At 37.5% G+C, this 26,237-nt stretch overlaps 2 protein-coding genes across 2 annotated transcripts in view; one reads left to right on the forward strand and one right to left on the reverse strand.

The window, feature by feature from the left end:
* The window catches only part of rtn4rl1b (reticulon 4 receptor-like 1b), a 144,325-nt gene extending 138,907 nt beyond the window's left edge, over positions 1-5,418 (reverse strand). Inside the window, exon 1 of the mRNA XM_084950282.1 lies at positions 4,330-5,418. Within this exon, the coding sequence (XP_084806408.1) occupies positions 4,330-4,342 (13 nt within the window). The 5' untranslated portion in view covers positions 4,343-5,418. The remainder of the gene's footprint in view (positions 1-4,329) is intronic.
* A 553-nt stretch (positions 5,419-5,971) lies between these two features.
* The window catches only part of dph1 (diphthamide biosynthesis 1), a 64,794-nt gene continuing 44,528 nt past the window's right edge, over positions 5,972-26,237 (forward strand). The window contains exons 1-3 of the mRNA XM_084950007.1: positions 5,972-6,075; positions 9,682-9,831; positions 19,929-19,992. Coding sequence (XP_084806133.1) covers positions 6,024-6,075; positions 9,682-9,831; positions 19,929-19,992 — 266 coding nt within the window. The 5' untranslated portion in view covers positions 5,972-6,023. The remainder of the gene's footprint in view (positions 6,076-9,681; positions 9,832-19,928; positions 19,993-26,237) is intronic.

Here is a 26,237-nt window from a genome sequence, read left to right on the forward strand (position 1 = left end):
CTTACACTATATTCATTGTGCTGCAATCATTAATAGCAAATCCTCCAGCCCAGCCAGGTAGTGCTGAAAATAACACAAGCCATGTGCTACTTTAAAGTCAGTGCTTGTAGTTGCAGCTGATTTTCCAAATATGATTACTAAATGCTACAGCATATCAAAAAAGCAATTATCCCTGTATATATTGTCAATCACTGTAGTTGGGAGATTAAAGAGGACACTGTGCTGTTGTTGTTTTCAATTATGAGTTTACCATGTTCAAATTTTCATTTAATTACTATTCATATAATTGCTGATGCAAATTCATGTCCTCACCAGCGTAAAGCTTCCATGCACTGTGGTGTTCTTCCAGTTCCCTTTGTTCTTTTTGAGCTAAATTCTATTTAAAAAAAAGAAGCTCATCATGTTAAATTAAGTCAGTGCAAATGCATTTCCTAAGTAGTCTTATCTTGAAAGCCTGACACAAAAAAGGAAACCTTACCATACTTTCAGTGTTTGCGAGTGTGTTTGTGCACACATGTAGAGCTGTTTTCGGGAGACAGTGAAAATCCTGTTTTAGATTTAGAACTTGAATATATGGTCATGAATTATTAGCGTAAAGATAAGGTATCAGTGCTGAGGTAAAACTTGTGCTGCTTATGCTATAGAATTTCCAAGGAAACACATAATCCATTCCTCATGCAGTTTGCTATTATGTGTGCTGGGCTAAACTATGGGAGAGACAGATGCAACAAAATGTAGTAGGTGAACAGCAGGAAAAGATCAGATGTGTTAAACCTGTCCAAACGACAAGCTGAACCAAGTACATGCTGACCCAAGTGTTTTGCTCTGAAAAACAACTCCTTGTGCAAATTACAAAGCTTTCGGGGAAGCAAACGTTGCTCTGGGAATATTTTAATGGGAAAAGGATGTCACATTGTGGAAACTTGTGCAATACTAAATGGGAATAATGGTGGAAGCAATCTAATGGGAGGTGTTCTGTGGAAACACATAAGTAGGAGATTTTGCTTTTATATACGAAGACATTTTTTCTGTGTTTCTCTAATACGTTTTTGGTAAATGACTGCTGCCTCAGACTTATTACAGAGATCATATTTATCAATGATTTTGCATGTTTTTCTTCTTCATTACAGCCAAAGCATAGCAGTTTTCAAAGCACGACAAAGTTTGTAGGTGATTCTTTTCAGTACAGGATGAAGAGCTACTCCTAGAAACTATAAACAAGCTCTGTTTTAAGTTATATACGCTTATGTTTTGCATTATCAGTTCATGCTGAAAGTGAATGAGACACCCTTTTCTTTTGCATTTAAAAGACTGCTTTCATTTTTTTCCATAATAAAATGGGAAGTATGTCAATATCTTATTTATCCATACATATTGCCTGCACTGATCTCTCCCTGTTCATATGCAGGCAGAGTTTTGCAGAATTCATGCTCTAAAGCATCAAACCTGTCATGTGATAATGCATTCTTGTTGCTATTTGAATTTTGTCTTTCAAGCACTGGGGATTAACAGAGCCTTTTTGTTTATGTTTCCTGGCCATAGATAACCATTTTAAAAAAGAAAAAGAAAAAAACACATCCATCCAGTTCCCTGTGTGAAATAGCATGACAGTGCAAAATTAATGTGCGTGATTAATTAATAAAGGTGATTTCATGTTGCCTGTGATATTCTCAACAATGTTCAAGCCATTGAAAATGGATTTTTATACTACTTCAAAATGAACAGAAACTTATGGCTGCTTACTGAAGTGAAATAATCTATGAAATGCAGGTCAGCATCATGAATGGGCTAAAGCAGCATAAACAAATCTATCTGTATAATTATGAAAGGACAAGGGTATGTGCATCTTTATCTTTTACAGCGAGTAGATGTTTTGTTTTGTTTTTTTCGCAAGTGAGTCAGCAAGTACATAAGTTGCATGCCTTTCTATGCCTGTCTGCATGGATCATTTGTTATATGCCCAAGTTCAAAAAGCCTAAGCTGAGCCTCTTCCAATAATCCTGAATAACATGTAGCCGCAATTACAGCATGCCGCGGCATGGTATATTCAGTGGACATCTTGTCCTTTCCATCTCAGAGCTGTTCTGACAGATCATCCCTTGTGTCCACTCTATGGCTGACTGGTTTTAAGAAAAAGAAAGACGGTGCAAGTGAGAAAGACAGAAGAGTCAAGACAGAGATGGAGTGACATGTATTGCATGGCTACGTAAAGCAGACACGTACTGAACCCAGATACAGACTCAACCTCATAGCTGCTCTAAGTTGTTCGAAGTCACAGAAAAGACACAAAGCAGAATCATAAACATCAGTCAAACAAAGATATGTGGACCGTGTTGTCTCAGTTGAATATACACTATAACACCTGCACATTTTCAGACATGTTTGTTGTTTGTATGGGCACAGCCAAACAAATGTTACCTCACTGTAACAAGAAACAACCTGTACAAAATCATTGCCTGAAGCTTATGAGATCAACATTGTAAATTCTAAGTGCCCATTCCATTAAGATGGTAATTAGCCACAGCAAACTACAATATGGAGTCATCCTGAGGTGTACTCTCAACATGGGTCAGCTAAGATGTTTTCCTTCTATGTGTATGTGAATGGTGGGTGTCTAACAGTAAATGCTGTGCCCGGTGCATCAGACAGGCTCCCTGGAATGTGTTATTTTAGGTTAAAAAATTCAAATTCACCACAGAACTTCTGCAGTGTTCCTGCCAAAGCTGACGCATCTCTGCTTCACTATTGTAGACCCAGACATGTTGGCAAGTCATTTGTTTTGAATTAAGTGATTTTCTGTCCGCCACTGTGCAGTGGCTGGACAGCTGATTCACAAGTGACAATGTAGCATGAGTACCAAATCCTCAGAGGCCAATCACCTCTGTACAGTTCAGTTCTTAATTTAACCCTTGCCATATACACTGAAAGAGAAAAAAAATGAATGTGTGCTCTGGGTAATCTTCTCGTTGAGAATCTGCTCGTTATAATTACATGTTATTACTTCGGCACTTACCAGCGTGCTTGTTAGTTAGAACAGAGAGAGACATATTTGTGCATGTGTTAAACTCTCTTCTGGAAAAGAGCTTCTTGTAGAACCTACATCATGACTCACGCCGGTTCTCCCAGATATCCAGCTGTAACACTTCTCATAAAAGCTGTGAATGAACTGTCTATTTCGTGTGGAGCCACATCAGTTATGAGAAACTGTCAGGATACAGGCTTAGACATTAAACCTCTTCTCAGAGCTATAAGCAGCTATAAACACAGTTTTGTTTAGAGCTATAAGCAGCTATAAACACAGTGTGTTTCATCTCAACTGCTGGAACAGCAATAATCGATCTGATGACAGCTAAAAAAAACATGTTGTTTTTCTCTGCCCTGGAGGAACATGACAGAAACAAACCCTCTAAACAGACAGTTTATCACAAGACAGAACAAATAGCTAAAAATACAACACAAGCCATTTGCTGTATGCCATGGCAAAGTCAGAGAAAAGTAAATCCTAATGCAGTGACTGGAAAAGTGGAGGTCTCCAGGGGTCCCTAAAGGGTCTCCAGGGGCCACAGCAAAATGAGAAACAGTTTAATTTCACTATTATTCCACTCCCTCAATAAAAGCACAGTGGGAGCATAGTGCTCTAATCCATTCTCATTAGAGGTTTTAGTCTCCCTACTGTTACACATCTAGTGCAGACAGCTATACAGCTGATTGGTCAGTTGAAGCATTGAATGAAAGAAACCATTCCTCGGAGCAAAGATAGGGACAAAGCAAGAGTGCACGATAGCTATCTACCGGGGGATCTCGATATTAAAAGTTTCAGGAGCTCTTCCTTTTTATATTAAGTGCCAAAGGTCTTGAGTGCTCATATAGTGTGTAGCCAGCGGAGAATAACCTTGTGAACTACGATTTGATCCATCACATCTAAATGTACTGACACAGAGCAAAATAATAATCCTTCAACCGAGGGAAGTGCTCGGAGAGATAGCCCTGTGACCCGGGTACAACTCATAAACTGCAGTGCGGCATCAGCTGTATTAATATCACACACTCGTCCCCGTGTATCCTTACACAGATGAATATTTCATTGCCAGAAACCTTCAGTGCGTGTTTTGCAAATTAAAGATGCGCTTAGAATGGCGCATCGGCTGTAATAATACATCTGCGGGGCAGTGTGGTGCATTATGATTGTGTCATATTTAAACATCTGTTTCATAACGCTAAAAAGTGCACGCTGTAGATCCACGTACCGTGGGGCATTACGACAAAGCAGACTTCGTCGTGGTTAAAATACGACTTAATTTTGGGGGGCAAAAGTTGAGACTTACTCACCCCTTTTGAACATTTTTGCAGGCCTAGGTGTTTTTCGTCTTATGTCCTCTGAGAATCATCTATTCTTATATTCCAGACTTGGAACTTGTGCCTTTTAGTTTTGAAGTTGATCCACAGCTTTCGTGGCTCGTCGTGCGAGTGTTAGCTGTCACTCCTCTGGATTTTCTTCCGATCCACTGTATTGAGTTGTAGTTGCAGGATGGCTGCCGCGGGATTGATAAATATTAACAAACAACAGTTTTCTTTTTCATAAAGTCTGGCAGATCTGGAAATGAGGCAGAAATCACCGGGAAAGCAGACCAACTAAAAGCGTCCCCTCTCTGTCCGAAATAATGTTAACTCCAATGTGAGTGATGACCGCAAACGCTCAGTACAGTCCGACACAGCCCCTTACAGCCAACTCCTTTCAAACCCGAATCACCGTGCAAGCTTCAAATCAGTTCTGGGGGGCAAGTCGACGGTGATCACAGGAAGACTCCGATTAAAAAAAACCCCACAGATATTTCAATTCAAGTGGCCAATCTCAAATTCTTCTCTCGGTGCTTCGGTGCCGTTCAAATCTCACCATATTTAAAATCTCTAATTAACATAAGTTATTTGGATTCACATTTCGCCTCTGATGTCGGATTAGCCTATAAACGTAGACTCTTCAAATCCTCCTTAATAATGTAGACTTTGATGGCGTCGCTTTTCTTAAAATCCCCTACTTTTCCGCTCTCCCCTCGTAATTATTACGTTTCTGTGATCTTGTCTGTGAATATCTCTCTCTCCCTCCCTCTCTCTCTCTGCTTTCTACCTATGGTTCAGGGCTTGCTGATGCGCTCAAGGAGGGAGAAGTATGTTACCGCCTCAGCCTCCCTCCACCGGGCAGCACACTGCTCCATCGCTCTCAGTGCCTCTGCCCCTGTCAGACACACTGCTCCCTGACACCAGCGGGCTTCGTAAAACATATGAAATGACATAAGGAGAGAAAAAAAAACCCCAAAACAACAACAAAAACTTCAATCACCGACAATAATCTTAATCAGCATACAAAATGTCAGGAAAACTAGGCGGTATGCTATAAAAGAAACTCATTTGCTAAAGAAATCCATCCACCCAACTGTATATATTATAGATAACAGACCGATCCCCCACCCCCCCTCTCTCACTCTCACGCACACACATATACACACACGTGCACGAAGTACTCACAGATTATAATCATATGCGTGGTTTTATTTAATTTTAAATGTCAGTTTAAAGCAGTTTGGAGCTGAGATATTGAAATAATTGTTTAAACGATTTTCTTTGAGTATTTTTTTGTGCCTTGTATTTATTTTCGATTTATTTATATTATATCTATATGATCTATTTATATTTTCTATTGTATATTTTCTTCTATTGTATTATTATTATTATTATTATTATTATTATTATTATTATTAAATAGGTTATAGACCATAAAATTAGTTCTATTTGATTAGATTTTATTCCCACTCCGAGTATTGGCTCTTGCTCTTTGCTATTACTGTTTAACCTGCAGTATAGAAAAGTTTTATACCCAAGTTTTCAGGTCAATTAAGTCTGGTCACCCTGTCTTCTTGTCCCGATCAGCTAAATCGGTTGCATCGGTGCTCCGCTTCTCTTCACTGTTCTCTGTAATCGATTGGTTTCGCCTTTCTGTTCCTCACACGTTTTGGAGGAAAAGAAAGATGGCAGCGCCCTCGAGTGAAGTGCAACTTGTTCCTGCCAAAAAGCCCCCAGGTAACATTAATTTCGTCTGTGAATTAATTAATATAGAAGAAATTCTGTTTCGTATGAGTGTTTTGTAGACATCCGGTTTCCGCAACGAAAACAGATATGGCTATAGTACAAACAAGAAAGTGAGTAGCGCGTCCAGCTTGTATGACGTTAAGTAGATAAAAGAGGTGTTCATTATACATTTACGTGGTAAAGCATTTTGTATGTTAACACTAAGCATCCCATCCACGTTCACACTTGTCGATGCGACTTCCTGAGATCGCTGCGGAGTGTCTGCAGAGAAACATTTCAGATATAGAAATTTCTCTGATGCCTTGTAATGCGTTGGGTTTATAGGTGCTGCACACGGTATCAGTCTGTGAAGGTTCTCAGTCATCCAGGTCATCGTAGTCTAAGGAGTTTGGAAAGAAAAGCGTCTGGACTTCTGACGTTTCACCTTCAGAACTGAAGAAGCTTCTCGGATGAGAGGTGAAACGTCTTCAAGAAACTTAAAGAAGTCCAGACGCTTTTCTTCCCAAGCTCCTTAGACCACACGGTATCAGATTTTAGCCTTAGAAGTAAATGTAGATAGTTAAATGTTCGGGTCAGCTGTCCGGATTTGTACTGGTCGCACTTGTGTGACGAGTGAAATGTCTCTTAAATAAGGATAGAAATACGGCAGCAAGTTTTTGGATGTCCTGGACTTTGTCCAACACAAGCTGAACTTCCAGCACCCGCTATGTTTGGTCGTACTGCCAGCTGGACGTATTTAGATCATGGTTGCGAATGAATAGGCCAGAAAACTCGACTCCCATTCTTCATGTCTCCTAGGTACTGTTCACTTTTCTCTGTCCTCAATGGAAAGTGTCACGAGGTAAACTAAAGGGTGTGAAGGACTGCTTCAGTTAAATGAAATGCCTGTCACATTGACAATAGTTACTCCTATCCACTCAATATGTTCTTCCAGCTGGAAAGTGGAACTACTGTAAATCCGGCCCTCATAATTTTTTTCTGTGACTGAAGCACAAATGTCACAATACCATTTGGCTAATACTGAGCAGGAAGTATACACTTCAAAATTCTTCCTCATCCAAACAGTTTCTCTCCTTTATATTTTTCTTTTTCCATCATTCTGGTATAAGTTTGTCTTGGTTTCATTTGAACAACATATTATTTTCAGAATTGTAAAGGCTCTTTTAGATGTTTTCTGGAAAAGTCTAATCTGGCCTCCCTGCTCTTTATTGTAACCAGCGGTTTACACCTTGTGTTTGTAGGCCTTGACAATGGTACGCCTACTTCTTTCAGAGTGTTCTCGACTTGGTTAGATGTTATCAAGTTGTGTTTCCTTAAAAGTTTTGTCACTCATCTTGCCAAGAAGAAATTGCCTCTTCTTGAAGGGACAGATTTAAATGAAAAGTTGATGCATGACTGTACAAATTTTAGAGCTGTTTCATCCCAGCACTAAGGTGATCACTCAGAGTAGCTTTGTATTGATTTGCTGTGACCTTTATCTTCAAGAAGATAAGTTGGCCTATTGCATGTCAGGAAAATGTTCCTACAGAATGGGGGGAAAAAGCTAATTCGTCACTTTAAGGCAAAAGGTTTTTGCATTTTTTTTTAAATATGCCACATTTCTAACTCAATGTCAAATCTGTTGTTAAAAATTTTAGGAAAATAAAGTGTTCTTTAGTATAAGGACAAGTAATAGCCAGTGTCAAAGTTGAATAATTATATGGTAATGTGGTATGTCTTGAGCCAGTGGTCATTTCTTTATGGTTTTGCTGTAAGGGAGCCATATTGTTTTGTAATTTTTTAAAGTGGACTTGAGCAATAGTTCTCCAGGTTTTTTGTGAAGGTCTTTCAAAGTTTTTGCTTAGGACATTGTTCGCTTATTCATTGTTTCTGTCGATTTTCAGAGGAATATTTTTTTTTCTCTTTTGTTTAGCGACTTAACACAGACCTCTGAATCATTCAAGCATGAAAAGGTCACCAAACTCAAGAGATGAGCCAGTGTTGTGTCTATACATAACAGATATTTTAAATTCTGTTATTAGGGCCTTTGCTATTAGCAGCCTGTCGCAAAAACACATTTGTTCCCATTTCTTTAGTTAAATCTACAACAAAAAGTCAAATATAACACGAAACAAATAAAATAATATTTTCGCATTAACAAGGTGGTTCCAAAAGCACGATTAGCTGAAGACTTTGAATATCTCATCATGGAGTACAGTGTGTACTCAAATGAATCTGAGGAAGGGGAGGACAAAATGAAGATGTAGCCTAAAAAGCGATCTACAATAGAAGAACAGTATCTGAAAGTCTTTAAGAAGCAGGAAAAAAATCCAGAAACACAGGACCTGAAACATCTGGCCTTTCAGTTGATCCATCTTCACCGAAGATCCTCATCAGAAACGGAATTAGTGGAAGTGTGGTTGTCAAGAAGCCATTCTTAAGACTGAGGTGGACTGGTCTCCCCAGAGCCCGGACCTCAACATTATTGAAGCGCCGTAAGATCATCTTGAAAGAGAACTGAAGAAAAGGCAGTCAACATCTGAGAAGAGCTATTTATGTCCTGCAAGAAGAGGAATAGAGGAAGGTTACTTAAAAAATTACAAGAAAGCTTACCTAAAAGAGTTTGGGTTGTGTCGAAGAATAATGCTGGTCACACCAAATATTGGCTTTCAAACTTGTTAGAAATATTTCCAGGGATTTATTAAAAAATGTTTGCACATTTTAAACAAATTGCTGCACCAATGTCACACTTTCCTAGAAACTATAAGAAGGCGAAGGGCAGCTCAAAACTTTCGGATGATACTGGACATTGTGACTGTAATTCTGGCTCTAAACTTCCCCAGTTTTCAGTGTTTCTGCAAGTTCAATGAGTAATAGAAAACTAAACTGAAAAAATTCCAAACATAAGAGACCACATAATGCAACTTCTTTAACCTCCTAAGACCCAAACTCTCCCAAAGCATGCATTTTTAATTTCTCTTTGATATTTGGGCATATTGGCACCCGATGAATGTAAAAACAAAGAATTACCAGATTTTTTTTTAACCTTATTTTTGTTTCTGAGAAAAATGAGAGCCCTATATAAGGATATTCGTTTAAAATTTCGATAGAACAGTGGCAGTATAATGTCCTCGTAAGTGGAGTAAGGCCCTTGTAGAGTAAAATTGAGTATTTTGATCTAAATAACCCAAAATGTGATGTCCACATATGTGGACGCCAGGTCCTAGGAGGTTAAAGCACTGTTTAAAATTAAAATAAATTCTAAATGCAATGATTTGAAAATAATTAAAATACTCCATGTAATAGAAAACAGGACAAAGATATGATATCAGATTTAAGATATGCACATTTTTAATTACTGTCAGCAACACTTTTAATAAAGTTTTTGAGAAGGGCATGTTTCCTGCTGTGTTGAATCACTTTTATTAAAAATACTCTGTAGAGACGGACTCCTGTAGTTTCTTTTTAAGGCAAAAACTGGCGTATTGCTTCACTTATAAAGTCTAGTTTTGTGATAACTTTAGTGAACTTTCTATACAGACCTAGGTACATTATATATGCTTCAGACTGTGTTCACCGCATTGCTAACAGGTCGATAATTTAACTTTCTCTTTTTAGCTCGAGGACCACGGCGGGTAGCCAATCAAATTCCAGATGAAATCCTCCAAGACCCTGAGTTACAGGAGGCAATCAAAGCCCTGCCTGCGAATTACAACTTTGAGATCCACAAGACAGTTTGGCGAGTGAGACAAGCAAAATCTAAGAGAGGTGAGTTTCTGTTACATCCTATTTGTTTTTTTTTGTTTTGTTTTTTTTGCATAAGCTTTTAATGGAAACAGAATCTGTAGTTGAATTCCACAATGTTACAATTCTCACATTCAGTCTGAGTACAGCTGTGCCCTCACCCAGATTCACAAATGCCTAAATTGCTTGTGCTAAAAGCTTTTAAAATGCACGGCAGGCTTCTGATTTAACTGCTGAATTGGGTCAGAGTTTGGATGAAGTTATTTGGAAGTAAAGGTTCTGTAGCTGTCTTTCACACAGCCTGGGATTTCATAAGAGAAACAGTTCTAATATGTAGCCCAAATTATTGGCCAGCGTGAGCAGAAATGATGCTTTTCTTGAACAATATCTGTTCCATATCCTGACACGAGCAACTGTGCATTGCGCCCTTCTTTATTTTAACTGAAAAATATTTGTTTTATGTCTGTTTCATTTCATTGTCAGCTTAACATACGACTAATATTACCTAAAGGTTTATGAAACAATTCCACAAAGAAGAATTTTCTTTTGCTTTACTGCTGTTTTGCAAGCTTTTAGAACGTGTGGGAAGCAGAGCATTGAACATTTATATACAGAAATACCATGCATGCATGCTTTCATTCAAAATGTTGTCCCTGGGTGCATCTGTGCTTTGACCTAGTTTGAAGACTTTATTGTTCAGTTGTTAACGTGTAAGATTTATACAGGTTTATCCAGTTTGGGACAAGCGAAAAAGGCTCCCTTCATCACCCACAGTTACTGTCATTAAAATCAGCATCAGTGTAGGGAACTGAAGAAAATACATCAACACAAGGTCCGCATGCCTTCAGATGTAATATACATGCTGCTGCATTTAGCTTCTCATGTGTGGGCAGCAGATTCAGGCTGTATTGGTATAAATTATAAAAATTAAGTTGGAACAGCATCCAGCCTATGATCCTAAGTTGGACTGTCTCATTGAGTCTTTTATGGGTGGATGCAATAGCCTCAAAATGACATCAGATATTTGAAGGAAATTTGCAGCAGTGATATTTCTGATGATATAGGAAAAAAATACTGAACAGTGTTATTTTTTTATCGGTCACTGCAGCTGGCGGCCAGCAGCACTTAGTAGTGCGAACAATATGAAAGCCATTGTCTGTCCTTCATTTTCAAAGAGCTTCTGTCATTCAAGCAGACCTAATTCAAAGAGTGAATCAATAACCACAAGGTGCTGGCAGCAACAGCACCAGTAACGCCAACAGCAGCAGTAAGGTGCCAGTATACCTGCTGTAATGGTTGCTTTGCTCACCACCCCAACCTCGTTTCACAGTCACTTGTATTTATACCTGCTAATAAGGCGCAGGAAGCTGCTACGGTATTCTCCTGGACGATAGGTGTCGCCACTCGGATAATATTGCAACATAAGTGCTGATATAAGAGGAGAAGTAGTCAAAAGTAGAAGCCAAGACTTTGAGTGTTTTTTGCAAAGTTTTCAAACTGTTCCATTATCTCCCTTTGGCTGTCTGTATGTTTCTGATATCATTAAAATGGTAGTAAAAACATGATCGTACACTCGTGTCTTCCACCTAGCTGTGGCAGCCATAGTGCAAGGTTACAAAAATCGAAAGCTGCATAATGGCCCCATTAAGTGACAGTAGTGGTGATGCAGCATAGTCAAATATGAGAACAAAAGTAGCTTAGGTCATGTTTAAGTAAATGTATAATTGCTTAACACTTCCACAATAACTAAAGTAAGTAACTCGTTAGTAGAATGCACAATATTGTCACATCATAAAACTGAGAAATATTTTCTGCCTGTGATTTTGTAGCTTTGATTGAACTTTTTAACCAGTTGCTTAAAGCCCTGCTTTTCCATCATGTAACCAAATCTGTAATCTCCATCCACATTTGCTCTTCCTGTCATATGGAGTAATTTGCAAAGCATTGTGCTCTGTTGGAGGCTGATGAAGTAGTTCCCTTTTTACTAAGTTTTTATTGGAGGCTGAAACACAGCTCTCGCTCTTAGATGTGTCTTGGTTAGTGTCGTTGTCGTGTACTATAGAACATGACACATGGCATTGCTATATCATTGATATCACCTTTATATCATGTAAATATTTATATTACACCTCTGATTTTACTTCTTACTGACCATCTTTACCCTTGATTCTGTTATAAAAGTGTAATGTTGTAAGTCCATGCTAATAAAAGATGTATGCTGTGTGAAAAGTGTTGCTGGGATCAAATATAGGGATTTAAGTTTCTATTAAGAATATGGTTTAAATAACTTGCAAAAAATTACATTCTAGTTTATTTGCATTTCACCAGGTGTCTGAACTTTTCATAAACAGCAGTTGCAGATACATTCAGCTCTATCAGTGCTTATTAGGTTAGCAACAAATCTAATGGTAAGGTTTTTAATTTTTGTTTTCCTGAAAATGCAAATTGTGCTTTGTGTGCATTGTACTCTATTCAAATTTACATTTAGAGATTAACATTGCAAGTCAAAAATGTCAATACTTTTTTCTCTTACATGCTTTCACATACAGACTTGTGTTTTTACCCTCATGCATTGCTGCATGTATAGTCTGACTTTTCCCGATGCCAGTTTTTTCTAGTGCAGCGGTATACGAATAATGTGTCAGTATTTGCTTCCAGCCTTAAAAAAAGATCCTTCACTAATATACATGTCAAAATGTGTATTTTTTCTACTTCTTCATGCCTTGGGTAGTAGTATGCAGATGGCATGCCAAGAGGATAGAATTTTTTTTTTGTCCCTGTGGGGAGTGTTTGTTTTATTGCAGCCTGCTTTCTTTGCTTTTTCTGTTGTGTGACTTCTTTTTATCAGAGCTTCTGTCTCTGAACTGAAAAGGGTATAACTCACCTCATCACCCCCCATCTCTCTTTGTTCCTCTTTGTGTCCATCTGTTTCTTTGTCCTCCTTTGAACTCTGCAGTGGTCTCATAGTGTTCTTTTAAAACTGAGAACTGAGCATCATACCATAAAATTTCATTTTGGTTCCCCAGCCTCTTTTTTTTTTAAATTTAATCTAATCTGTTATGCAATTTTCAGAACATCTTTGTTCTTCAGCAACTTTGGCTGTTGGCTGTCCTCTATCATAATTACATCATACATTCAATGAAAATAAAGGCAAGTGAACAGTTTAGTTTTTCAGCAACTTTAACTTCTGCTGTTGCGATTGCATCATCTGTTCACTTAAAATAAAGACCCAAAAAAGTAATAACAGGTAATATTAACTTGGTGACTTGAGGCAACTATGTCTTTGGTGTTGAGTTTCAAGTATTATATTTATACAATTAAATCGACAAGAATAGTTCATTTTCTAACTTTGGTTAGGAAATGAATTGAAGCAGATGATTTATTGCTCACTATAAATTAACTCCTGTATGTGGATCCTGGTAATTATTTTTGCATTGTGTTAAATGTGATTTTTTTGATGGGGTAAAATACTAGTTTCCATGTAAATAAACATGTAAAAAAGCCAGAGATAATTAAATGAGTACATTTGACATTTTCTTTTTTAATGTTTGCGTGAGCTACAAGAATTAAGTGAAGCATTTAACACCATCTTTTAGTTTCTACAGTAATCTTCCGTGTTGCAGTTAGAGGCACGATCAAGCAAAATCGGATAATATCTTAAAGCTAATAATCCTGGTTTCATTGCAGTCATTAATTTTCTAAACTTTAAAATTAGGTTATGAATTATTTTTGAATTATAATCACAAACAATGTTAGCTTCACATTCGGACTTATGTGGAATTCATGGTACTGTGTTTATGTCTATTTGTATTTACCTACACAGATACAAGGATTATAATTATGTAAACTAGTCCTTCAGAAAGACAACAGCACTTAACCCAACAGGAATTATGCGATGGGCAGCGTAGCAGGTTGAAAACTGGGCCTGGGCAGCAAAAGGAGCATAGGTCACCACCTAAAGAGAGAAATGTAAAAAATCTGATATCCAAGAACGGCGTGAGAAGCTTAGAGACTCCAGCAGACATTTTGCATTGTTTTAACTTGAGCTCTTTGTATGTTTTACCTGTTGTCTTTTCCGTGGCTGGCTGAAGGACCAACAATTGCAAAAGCGAGATGAGGCCTAAATTCAAAAAGCCTTTAAAATTCTTTTTGTACATCTCTGTCCACCTTTTTCTACATTCTCCATGAAAGTTGTTGGGTAGTAGTGATTGAAGTCAATAGTGAGCATTTGTATTTCTTTATCTATGAAGATGGGCAACTATAAAACACATTATTAGGTGTCAATGATCAGAAACTCCTTAAAGCACCAGTATACAGTCCGCATTGGTCGCTTTGTGCACTGTTGCAACATCATAACGCAGTCACTTATATTAATGTCCGCTGTTCAGGCACAGGAAGCTGCAGTATTGAACTAAGGAGTTTTTTGAGGTCTTTAGACACATCTCTCACTAGTTTTCCTACCAGGCTTCTTCTATACTAAGTGGCTCTCTTTGAAGATTATACTTCTCACTCCAGTTCTTGACACTCGGATATGCTGTGATAACTTTGTATGTCCATTGCTTGCTTTGTCATTTTCTCAAGTCTAAAATAATTTCTTCTTTTTTGGCATAATGCTTTCTCAAGTGAAAGCTCAAACCCTTTATCTTCCAATTTACACACAGTATAATCTTCAGTTTTAACTTGATTTTCCAAGCTTGTGTATTGCAAAATTAAATCACATCATTATACAGCAGTGGTCTGTGCTATGGCCCAATAAAAAGGTTAAGTTTTTTATTGTTTGCAAATAAAAACACTTAATACTTTATGAAAAAAAACAAACACTTTTGAACAAAAGTTTGCAAACAAACTACATTAACTGAGCTGCAATAGTGATGTGAGAATGTATTGAGAGTGAAACAGCGGAAAATTGAGGCTTGGAGGTCTCTTTGCAGCCTTGAGGGTATAAACATAAAGGTACAGGACAATTCAGGGCCATCTTAACCAGGCCTAGGCAAAAGATTAATCAAAAAGAGGATTTTTAACTTGATGATTTGGTATTTGCTTTCCAAACCTAAACTGGACCTGGTTCAACAGGAGTGGGGCCTGATAGCTGAAGCAGTCACCTCTTATTGTACTACTGAAAACTCCAATGCAATAATATGGATCAATGAAGACTTTCTGGCCTGGTTTTTTAAAGAAGAAGCAAAGAAACTGGAAACAAATAGCAGAAATATGATTCATCTTTCTATGTAGTTTCTTTTAGTACTCCAGCTGCAGCATTTTTGGATTAATTAGAGGCCACTCAAATAGCTTTTGGTCATCATTAGAACAAGGAATTACAGTAGTTCAGACTAGAAAGTCTAAAGAGTTTAACCCTTTGTGGAAGTTAATAACCCTTTGTGACCTGTTTGATACCCTAGTATTAAACAGGTCACGCCAACTTATTGTCATTTTTGGCTGTAAAATTGCACAAAAATTCTCATCTTTTAGGAGTATAAATTTTCTCTCGAGCCAAGAGTCTGACATCTGACAAGGGATTTAAAAAGAAGTATTTGAAATAAATCATTTCAGTGTAAGGAAGTCATCTAAAAGTGGTGTACATTTCAAATAACTGACAATTTGTCCAGGGCGTTTTGATGAGAGGAAAAGTCTCAGAAACATCCAAAATGTAATCAGTGGATCTGCAGGTATGCTTGGAACCGTTGTTGTCACAGTGGATGAGCCCATAATCATAAAGAGATTTTGCCTGTTAAATTGAATTCAAGGCATACCGGGAAATAGAAAAGCTGCTGGACATTTATATAAAACACCAGCATGAATCCATTTGTGCTGGAAGTGACTTTGGAGGATAAAGATATTCTTTTTTACTTGATCTGTTGATATCATTGTTGAATTAATGACTAAATCAGATATTTATATTTGTTACCGTTTGGTCCAGATATTTTAAAGTAGACAACAATATCAAGGTGATATACTTATTTTTTGTGACTGTAGGCAAGTTTCTATTTCTAGAGAATTATTTTGCAATTAAATTTTTGTTTAAAAGTTTTTTTTAATTCCTTCCCCAATTAAAAATGTTTTTTTAATACTAAATACAAAATAAATGCCAACTTAAAAAGTACAAGATGTCCATTCCTTTTGTCTGAACAGTTTTTGCCTTTATTGAAGGGATGACACAGAATTCTCACACAGAGGAATTGTGCTCATTGTGTTCAAATTCAATGTCTCTTTCTGTCTTCCATTTACTCTTCACACACTTAGACAATTCACACACCTATTACACTGTAGGTATAAATGAATCTGGGGAATTCCCAGCAAAATAAACCATTCTGCTACTACAACTCCAGTGGTGTCTCACTACAATAAAGCAGCAGTAAAATATAAGCAGTCTTAAGAGTTGCACTTTAAATACAGTTTACATAAAATGAATGACTTTACAGCTCTCAATAGTACAAGAAATTATAGCTTTAATAAATCTGAAACCATATCATTTGCAGAGGACCATGCCATTGTGCCCAAGGTTCTGGTTAACAGTACTCCATCTTACAATGTAGCTGCTTGGGTTGTCATGGTAAACCGGTAATATCTGCTAAATTAACACTGCTTAGCTAGTCAAAGTGAAAACCAAGATGCTCTCTGTGGGCTGGGGTTGTAGCACAAACTTAAATTAATTGTTTATTGTGAAATATAAGAATAGCTGCTCAAATTATGACAAACCTTATACCCACATACACCCACATAGCTAGTCATTCCCTCATCATCAATCATCAATGGAAGACACTCTTAGTACTGCTGACCACTGCGTTAATGGCAGCGCCAATAGAGGGCAGATCACACAAATCAGTCACCAGATTAATCACTTGCTATGTATATACTATTAGTCAACAATATTTTTTATGCTTAATCTAAGCTTTACATACCTCAGCTTAATCTAAGATATGTAAAACTGTACCAGTAAAAGTGCTATTTCAATATGAAGTGGGCAAGTCAGATGTGTTATAAAAACTCATGAAAAAACTTTATTATGTTTCCTATTTTTAATACTACTCATCTTGGAATTTAACATTATACTGTACAGATAGAAACACAGGGACATCTCATATAATCACATGTATACAAAATGGTTTTTTTTTATGGGATAAACCCAGTCTATGGTGTGTTTTTATCCTTCTGGTCAGGTCTGTTGTTGTGAAAACTTCATGTAATCTTTGGCTTTGTTCATTCTCTCTGCCATCCACTGATAAATCGGTCTTTCCAGCACTTTACAGTTTGCCTCCTACTTTTGATTGTTAACATAATCCCACGTGTAGCTTTTTAGTTACCTGTGCAGCCATTAGTGTTGCAACAATAGGTATACAAAATTAGATGATTGTTGATTGACATTTCACGCATAAACCAGAGGTTTACTTTCTTTCCTATTGAGAAAGTTAAGAAAGGGGCATGTATATATGAACTGCATTTTTATTTAGCCTTTTAATATACTTATTTGATCGCTTATATTGGCCATATGGTTGGGTTGTTACTCTTATTTGGTCAAGAATGTCCAAACGAGAGCAAGAGGGAAGTGGCAGGATCTTTATGTAACACAACAACATGCATTCACACAGCCTAACACACCTCTTCTATCTGACTCACCTTTCATTTGATGGAGTAGATGGAGAAAGCTCTTCGTTTCTGTCAGCTGTGGCAGAGGTGTGGTCTGAAACCTTTCTCTGTTAATAAACTTGGCCTTTCCTGGGTAATGACCTGCCTCTCACAGTCTGCATGACACTTGGTGATCCCTTAACCTTTCATCAGCAAGAACCTCTCTGACTTTCTCCTTAGAACTGCTCTATCACTCCATCTCATGACTATTCACTTTCAGCCTCCTCGGTCTTTTATTTGTCCCAGCTTCTATTGTTTAATGCCGTCACTGGCGCCGAAGTCTTGAAATGGTTTCAGGGCTAGTCATCTGAAAACATTTCTACACTGAATTCAAGGTCTTCGAGTTGTAATTCTCCACTGAGACATTGATGGATTTATTGAACTAAGGTGTGACAGAGTTTGACGGGAAGAAAATGTCACGGTTGATTGAAATAATGCCTTTGTTCCCAGGTACCCGCTCAGTGTGTCAGATTTGGTGGCAGAGACATGTGCCTGCATGTCTGCAATATTAACTTCCACAAAAGGTATAAATAAAAAAGAAAACAACTGACAGGAGATATTGCTAGTATACAAACAGTGTAGACTAATATAATCCCAAACAGCAAACTACTGTAGCCAACCCCTGTGTTTCAGAATTTTCAGACAGACAAACACACACACAAAAAAATCCTTTGTTACCATCACAGATACACATTTTTCCTGATTTTTAGAATATCTATACGCAAGTCAAGTCTTTCAGCATCACAGTCAGCCTTTGCTGTAATATTCAAGTGTTGATGGCTGGTCAGCAAATAGAAAATTGGTTTCCAAGCATCTTGATAACTGATTAAATGTTTGCATCCTTTATCCAGGCAAACTGTCGGCTTCTCAACTCATTTTTTTTTTTTTTTTTAAATCACTGAAAATTGTTTCTCTTTGAGTTTGCTTCTGCTGATGTCAGCATGTTAGCTTTTTTGCTTTGTGAGGAAATGATAGGATTAATGTAACTGGAACATCATTGGATTCTTAGTGAATTATGTAGGAAACGTACTGCAAAAACACCACAGCCTGTTTGTCAAGAAATCCCAGTTTCAATTTGTAGTTACTTGGATGTAAATCCAAGTATATTTGCCCTGTAACCAGTAATCTCAGTCCACAACTGTTTCTAATATAGCTGGCAAGTGGCTGGGATATATTTTGAATATAAATGTTGTGTTGTTGAAAAAAAATGATGAAAATTTGTATATTGGTGTCATCGTTTTTTAACATTAAAAAAGTGTCACAAAAACAGATACATTTGACATTTTATTGATTTTTATGCTTTTGCTTCTTAGGGTTTGGTATATTTCTTGTTTAAAAGCTCACAAAATGTTCATTTAAGCTAATTTATTTCAGTCCCCTTTGGACTTATGTCTAGTATGATGTCCAGTCATCATTATTGAGAGAACAAAAAAACACTTCAAATTTCCTTGCCTATGACAGAGTGCATTTAATAAAATTGTCTGCTTTCTAGTGGCTAAGAATCTCTCATATAACACTGATTTCTCTTATTTTTTTTGAATGAATATGCATGAAGGAGTTTCATTTCACTGATTGCAGCCAGAGAGCAGTTTAAGAAGAGGGGAGAAACAAAAAGCTCAGAGATTGAAATGAGACACTAGGCACTTTGGTAAATGTTGCCCTATCATCTCAGGTGGTGTAGCATATCAGTAGAAGTATCGGTGCAAATTAACTGATTCAGTTTATGTTCAGTGCTCGCGAGTGCAAGTGTTTTGCTCGCATTTGGGAATAAATTTAATGTGTGCAAACAAATACTCGACTTAAAAGTATTAAAAAAATTAAACTCCACCAGTCTTTCTCTCTCTCTTTAAAAAAAAAAAAAAGAAAAAGAAATGGTTAAAAACACAAAAAGAATTTGCCGATCATTTGTGTCATAAGTTTCCCCTTTATATATGTCAGCCTTCACACTCATACACATATTTGCAGACAGCAAATACACAGGATTGTGGCATAGACAGTGAATCCAAGTAAGGAATGCAGGTGAACATAAAGATATTGTTTTGCTGGGGTAAAAAAAACAACCTCAGGCTGTGTTAAAATGAGAGCCTTTGTAAGTAAAAAAGCCTTAAAAAGAGTTATTTATCACAACACCTGTTCAAGCATCAACCTGTAGAAAAGTGATTTTTCTTTTCTTCAGCCAGTCATATCCACCCACCTTGTGAGGGGAAAAAAGAAAAGATCTAGTAGCAGGCCTTGAGCTGCAGAGACAGACCTGTGGTTATTGGTTTGGACTATATTTCCAACAACCTGTCACCCACTAAAATAAACCAAGAGCACTACTGTGGAGAGCGGACAAATCCTATGAAATGTCACTGTTTGCTGTCAGTGGAGCACTCTGAACCAGAAGCAGCAGCTATGTATAGCTGTACAGTTGAGAAAGTATCAAATAACATGTTGTCATCCCTGTAATGCAAGCATGTAACTTTTCTATTTGTTTTCTTTCTCCGCTCTCTCTCCAGTTGCTTTGCAGCTTCCAGAGGGCCTGCAAATGTTTGCCTGCATCATCAGTGACATCATTGAACGGTAAGCCGCATTTAAAAAAAAAAAAAAAAAAAAAAAAAAAAAAAAAGTAATTTCATACTTTGATTGCTTGAAAGATAATTTCAATCTCAGACTTCCCACCAATGTGTTGTGTTGTGGTTTTAAAAGCCATTCTAACTTTGCACTGTTATAATTTGCACTTGTTTGCCCCATGCAACTAATTTCTGTGTTCACCTTTCTGTCAGATTTGAGAACAAATTTAGATGGATTTGTTTGGAAAGCTGCAGTTAGCTTATTTAATACATTTAATTAATTAATTAATTTAATTTGATACAGAGAGGCAAAACAACAAGTGTCGTTGTCAAAGTACTTATGCACCAGTGTGTAGATGTTCACACTCTGTTTTGTGTGACCCCTTATTCCTCTACATCAAAGTTTTAGAATGCAAAGTTAGCACAGCATCGAGGTCCACTGTAACCACTTTATAAGAAAATATCCATACATTCTCTTCCACTTACAGCTGGTGTAGAAACCAGCATCATGACCACTTGTATTGGAGAGCAACAGCCTTATCATAATTCCCCACCTTTGACTCAATCAGAGATTCTAAGGAAAATGCAGCATTACTCAGGTTTAGGACAGAGCAGATAACAGCCTCCCTTGCTCATAGCCCACAGCGAAGGAGGGAAGCCATATTATTCTTGTTAATTACAGTGCGTTTCAGCCTGCATATTCCCTATTACACACCAGCACTCAATCACACAGACACCACAACTTTTTTTCCCCCCTCCATCCCACAGTGAGCAGTGCTTCAGCAATAATGTCCACTAGACCTAATAGTTTGTCTTTGAAGCTACCCTGTGGTTTACCCTGCTCTCTGCTAAATAAAATTGGTTATTCAATGTTTAGGAAAACACAAATCATAAAGCACACTCGAGTGAGAGCACTGCTTTGGAATTTGTTAGTATAAGTGTCTTCTTTAAGAAAATGACTGTTATGATTAAACACCCGGAGTGGATTCCTTTCATATGTGTTTAGCCAGTGGCAGCTTCATTATGTGATGGGCAAGATAAAGAATAGTTGTAGCATAAATTTTTCAGGCAGGGTGCACCATTATTATGGTTTTCATAATTAGACGTACTTTATATTATTATTGCAAAAAACTCTTTGCTAAAATGTGTTTCTGCTTTACGTCGTTTCCATTTTCTCTTCTGACACCATCATCTTTTCTCCTGCTGTATCATTCTCCCTCTATCCAGACTCCGGCTTTATCTTTCTGTCACTCTCTTTACAGACATTTCTTACTTTTTTATCACAAGAAAGATGATAGTGAAGTTTTGATGATAGGATCTGATCTCATCAGTCGTATTGCTATCAGACTGAGAGCTGCTACTGTGTGCTTCATGAAATTTAAACCACACAGCTATATAGTCCACAGTTATATGTTCAAGTTATGACTGTTCATCATAAATCTACCAAATCGGCCACATCTCTTCTAATAAGAGCAATTAGAAGACACTAATTGCTTTTCTCGCTGTCTTCTGCCTCGTTCTCTATCTCTCGTGTCTGTGTATTTTTCACCCCCTCCTCACCATCCACATTTGTCTTCCAGGCTGCAGAGTACAACATGGTTCTCACGGTTTTCCTTCATTAGGTTCTGCGCTATAGTTTCCCTGCCTCCAGAGACTTTTTCTTCTGTCTCTGCCGTCTTAGTAGGAATTTCAGCTCCATACTTTCCAGATTTAACAGATGGGTTCTTTGATTACTGGATGAACATCAGAGCCTGTTCAAAGTACTGAGTATCTGCCATCTTTCCAACAGATTGACAAGTATCATTTGAGTGCATCGACTTATTTTGACATAGTCTTCTCTGCAAAATCTTAAAAAAAAACCGCTCTCAACAATGCTCATCCATGTTGGTCACAAGGAGCCCAAAAATGCGGTTTTGTCTTAAGTTTCAACGTTATTGCAGTTTGACTTCTATTTTTTTTGGCCATTATTTGTAGTGGTCAGGTACTACAAGTCTACAAATTCCTCTGGTGCACATGCCGGACATGCCGTTAATGTCACATTGCAACGAGTTTACATTTACATTTCACATTTCTTCTTCTGTTAGGTAGAGTAAATATGATGGATATCTTCATATTTACAAAACTCGGGTTAAATGTTCGTTTATGTTGAGAACAATGACCAGAATTCATGAAAAGTTGTGAAGAATAGGTACTGTTTTGTTTTGTTTTCTTTTTTAACTCTGACTTTTTTAATATCTCATCTCACCCTGAGAGGCAGGGCTTAGCTGTGGCTGACTCATAAGTACAGAGTCACCATGAATCTGTCAGTTTTTCTATGTCTAAATAGGAAATTGGTGATTCCCAGAAGTCATTTAATAGCACACAAGAAGTCCACTTCCCTATATAGCGATATCCTGATCTGGCTGACTGAGAATCTTCTTAGACATACTTTGTTTTAATTATGTGATAGCCACAAGGCTTTTTGGATCAAACAATTAATCTAGGAACCGTCATCTGGGGGCTCCTTGGGGTATAATCTTTGATCCTGGTGTGTCGATACTCTGTATAGTAATTGGAGCATTTGTAAGGTGGCCACGGTTTAACTCTTTTTACTGCTGCAACAACCTTGTGCCCAGCAATTACGTACAGTCACGATAAAGGTCTTAAAATTGCAATATAACCTGAAATCCCTCTATAGCAATTACAATTTGAAATTCGGGACAAATGTTTTATTGATCGGAATTCTGCAAATCACCATAAGCATCCTAAGATGAATCTAGGACAAAATTAGATGAATGACAAGAACCTTTAGAAGTTTGCACAGCTTGCAGCTGACCTCATGTCACACAGCTTATGCTAAAGGCTACCAGAGGTCTCACAGGGCAGCTTTGCCATCACCATCACTATCACCCCTGTACTCGTGAGACGGGGCTGAGGTCCATATGAAAATGGGGATGAAAGGCCTAAGCTGCCCTCAGAGTAAGAAGCTTCAGCTGGATGGACTGCTAAGTCTTAATGAGGACAAGCTGCTCTGAATTATGGCCATTCCCATGGCACAGTTAATAGACTTCGACCAAAACTGTATTAATGCATACTTTTAGCTTGCCCCACTGTGACTGTAAAAGAGTAGCATGACAATTCATAGATGGATGGATGGATGGATGGATGGATGGATGGATAGATAGACATAGCACCACAGACTACAGTGTCTAAAACACCTTAAAAATATTGCTACATTACATGTTTGTGAATGGTTTAAAAGAATTAAAGCCCAACAGTCAACAAATCAGAGACAATAGTGAATGAATAGAACTTAGATGAGATCTGTACCTAGAAATGTTAATGAATGAACGACGCACTGCTCTCTGATAGAGTTAACAGATCAGCCAGTCTCATATGTACCATGAACAGTGGTGTAATTTCCACTGGGGATTGGTGGGCATATCCGTCTTAATGTTCAGAATGGTATTTTTGTCCCTCCTCCAACGTTTAGAGTTTCCGTTTGGCTCTAGTATTAAAATCTATTTAAACATAATCCTCTTACTGTCCAGCTGCCAAAATGATACTCTGAGTGGTTAATGTGACTCATGCAAGTCACCTTCAGTGTTATTATGCACTCGAGGAAATTAACCTTTCCTTGAGTACCAAGTCATTTGTGAACTTTAACTGCCCTAGGTTTCACCTAAGGCATTATACAAGCTGAGATAGACTGTATATTGGCATTATACAAGGTGAGATGGACTGTATATTGGCACATTGTCTTTGGCGTAGGATCTTGGAGTTGTAATCAACCTAAGAGGAAACCAGCTTGTACTATTCAGGGCTGAAAACTGTTGTTCCCTTATGTGCATTTTGTAATGTAATTTATTCAGAACATCTTAAAAGGTGGTGTTAGAAAATTAAAAGGTCTTTGTGCATATACAGATATTATTTATATTAGTTATTTGCTAATATATTGATATTGACATGTATGATGACCAATAAATGAAAATATTAAAAATAAAGAAGAGATCTTAGAAACACCCTTCAGCTACGTTACAAGTACTGATATTGCATAGTTTGTTCACTATAGGGCAGTCTGCATACCTGTTGGCAGCGTGTATTTGGAGCGTCACAAACACAACAACCAGTGGAGCAGAGCATAAACGAGTAATTAACAACTCATTGTGACCTTAAAACACATAAATTTTAAACTACATTGGAATATTATCTCAGTAAGGACTCATAAATGACTACACATGACAAATATTAGGGAAGTCTGTTTTAAAGTTTTGTGTGTCTGAAAGAAAAGAAAATATGGGCTTATATATTAGATTTTTAAATCATTATATATTGTCATTAATTAAAAAAAAAACTCTCTGTATAAATTGTGTATCAGTTAGGTTTTATTATCAGAATGCAAAATTTTTTGGTCACGCTAATCCCAATCATATGTTGACTTTATTTTCTACAGATACCAACAGAGCTCTTTAATAGTAGCCCGTTGTAGTTTCCTACAACACTCTGCAAATGTTGACATAGCTATGTGAATTCACAGATGCGAAGTGAGCAAAGAAAAGCTTTCAAAGCAAAAGAGAGACTTGTTTAGAGGCAGCAGTGAAGTATGTCCTGTCACAGTTCAATGCATTTTTTTTGCCTTTGACGGTATGCCAGCTGTCTCGTTCTAGGTTTTAAACATACTTTCATGAACTTAAAACACTATTTACTTCAGCTGCTTTTCTGACAGTGTATGACTATAAAGAGACAAGGAAAAAGCATGTGTATCTCCTATACATGGAATTTACACACAGCTTCTGTTGTTAACAGCTGAAGTGAAAAATGAAACATTCAGTTTTTTGTGTCTGAACACAAGGTTCTTATACTATTTATTAATCGCAAAATATAAAATAGAACAATTCAAACACATCCATTATATAATTTTGTTTGTGCCTAATTTGTAAAAAGGTCTTCCGATAAAGCAGTATTTAAGTGTGTGCTTCAATCTGATGAAATAATGAACAATTCTATTATTTTTTTTGTATCCAACAAACATATTTGATTTTTATTAATATTCATTCAATTCATTGATATTAATTGAATTAAACTAGGGGTGGGTTTTGATAATCGATTAAAATCGATTCTGGCTTGGATAACGTGATATCGATTCATTAAAATCCTGAATCGATTTTTTAATATTAATTTATTTTGCCCGAAACGCCAAATTCTCAGGTTAAACCTCACAAAATTTCAAGAACCACCAAACAGCTAAAACAGTAAATGAGAACAGGTACACAGATTCTGCACAAAGATGTAAACACAAAGCGCGACCCGCCGACGGATCAGAATCAGTGAGATGTCGCCTTTCTCACCTGACGGCATGGACACGGTCGGGGCTGAAACCCAACAGCTCGCCGATTCTGATGTTTCGGCGGGTCCGAGCTTTGTGTTTACGCCTTTTTTGCGCTGGTTCTAAAGCTGTTAGTTTTATCTCTCTCCAAACATTATTGACCGAACCAGCTGCAAAAGAAGATCCAAACTACGCTTCACAAAAACATCGTCATGAATTCACTCTGACTTTTGCTGTTTTGCTTCCACCACACTTCATGCACATCTCTCTCTCTCTCTCTCTCTCTTTTGCCACTCTACAATAGTAGGAGTGGCAAAATCTACAGTTTGGTACATCGTGAGAAAGAAAGAGAGTGCTGGTGAACTCAGCAATCCAAAAAGACCTGGATGCCTAAGAAGACAACAGTGGTGGATGATTGCAGAATCGTTTTCATGGTGAAGAGAAACCCATTGACAACAGCCAACCAAGTGAAAAACACTCTGCAGGAGGGAGGTGTATTGAAATCCAAGTCTACCACAAAGAGAAGATCGCATGGAAATAAAAAGGGTTCACTGCAAGGTGCAAGCCTCTCATAAGCCTCAAGAATAGAAAGACTAAGACTTTGCCAAAAAACATTTTTAAAAAAGCCAGCACAGTTCTGGAAAAACATCCTTTTGACAGATATAACCAAGATTAACCTCTACCAGAATGATGGCAAGAAAAAAGTATGGAGAAGGTGAGGAACGGCTCATGATCCAAAGCATTCCACATGTAAAACACGGTGGAGGCAGTGTGATGGCTTGGGCATGCATGGCTGCCAGCGGGACTGGGACACTAGTGTTTATTGATGATGTGACACAGGACAGAAGAATCCAAATTAATACTTTGGTGTTAAGAGACACTGTCTGCTCAAATCCAGCTAATTGCAGTCAAATTGTTTGGGCGGCGTTCCATAATACAGATGGACAATG

Source organism: Perissodus microlepis, chromosome 14, assembly GCF_051167445.1.
Source record: "Perissodus microlepis isolate ML-2025 ecotype Zambia chromosome 14, ASM5116744v1, whole genome shotgun sequence".
Lineage (NCBI taxonomy): Eukaryota > Metazoa > Chordata > Actinopteri > Cichliformes > Cichlidae > Perissodus > Perissodus microlepis.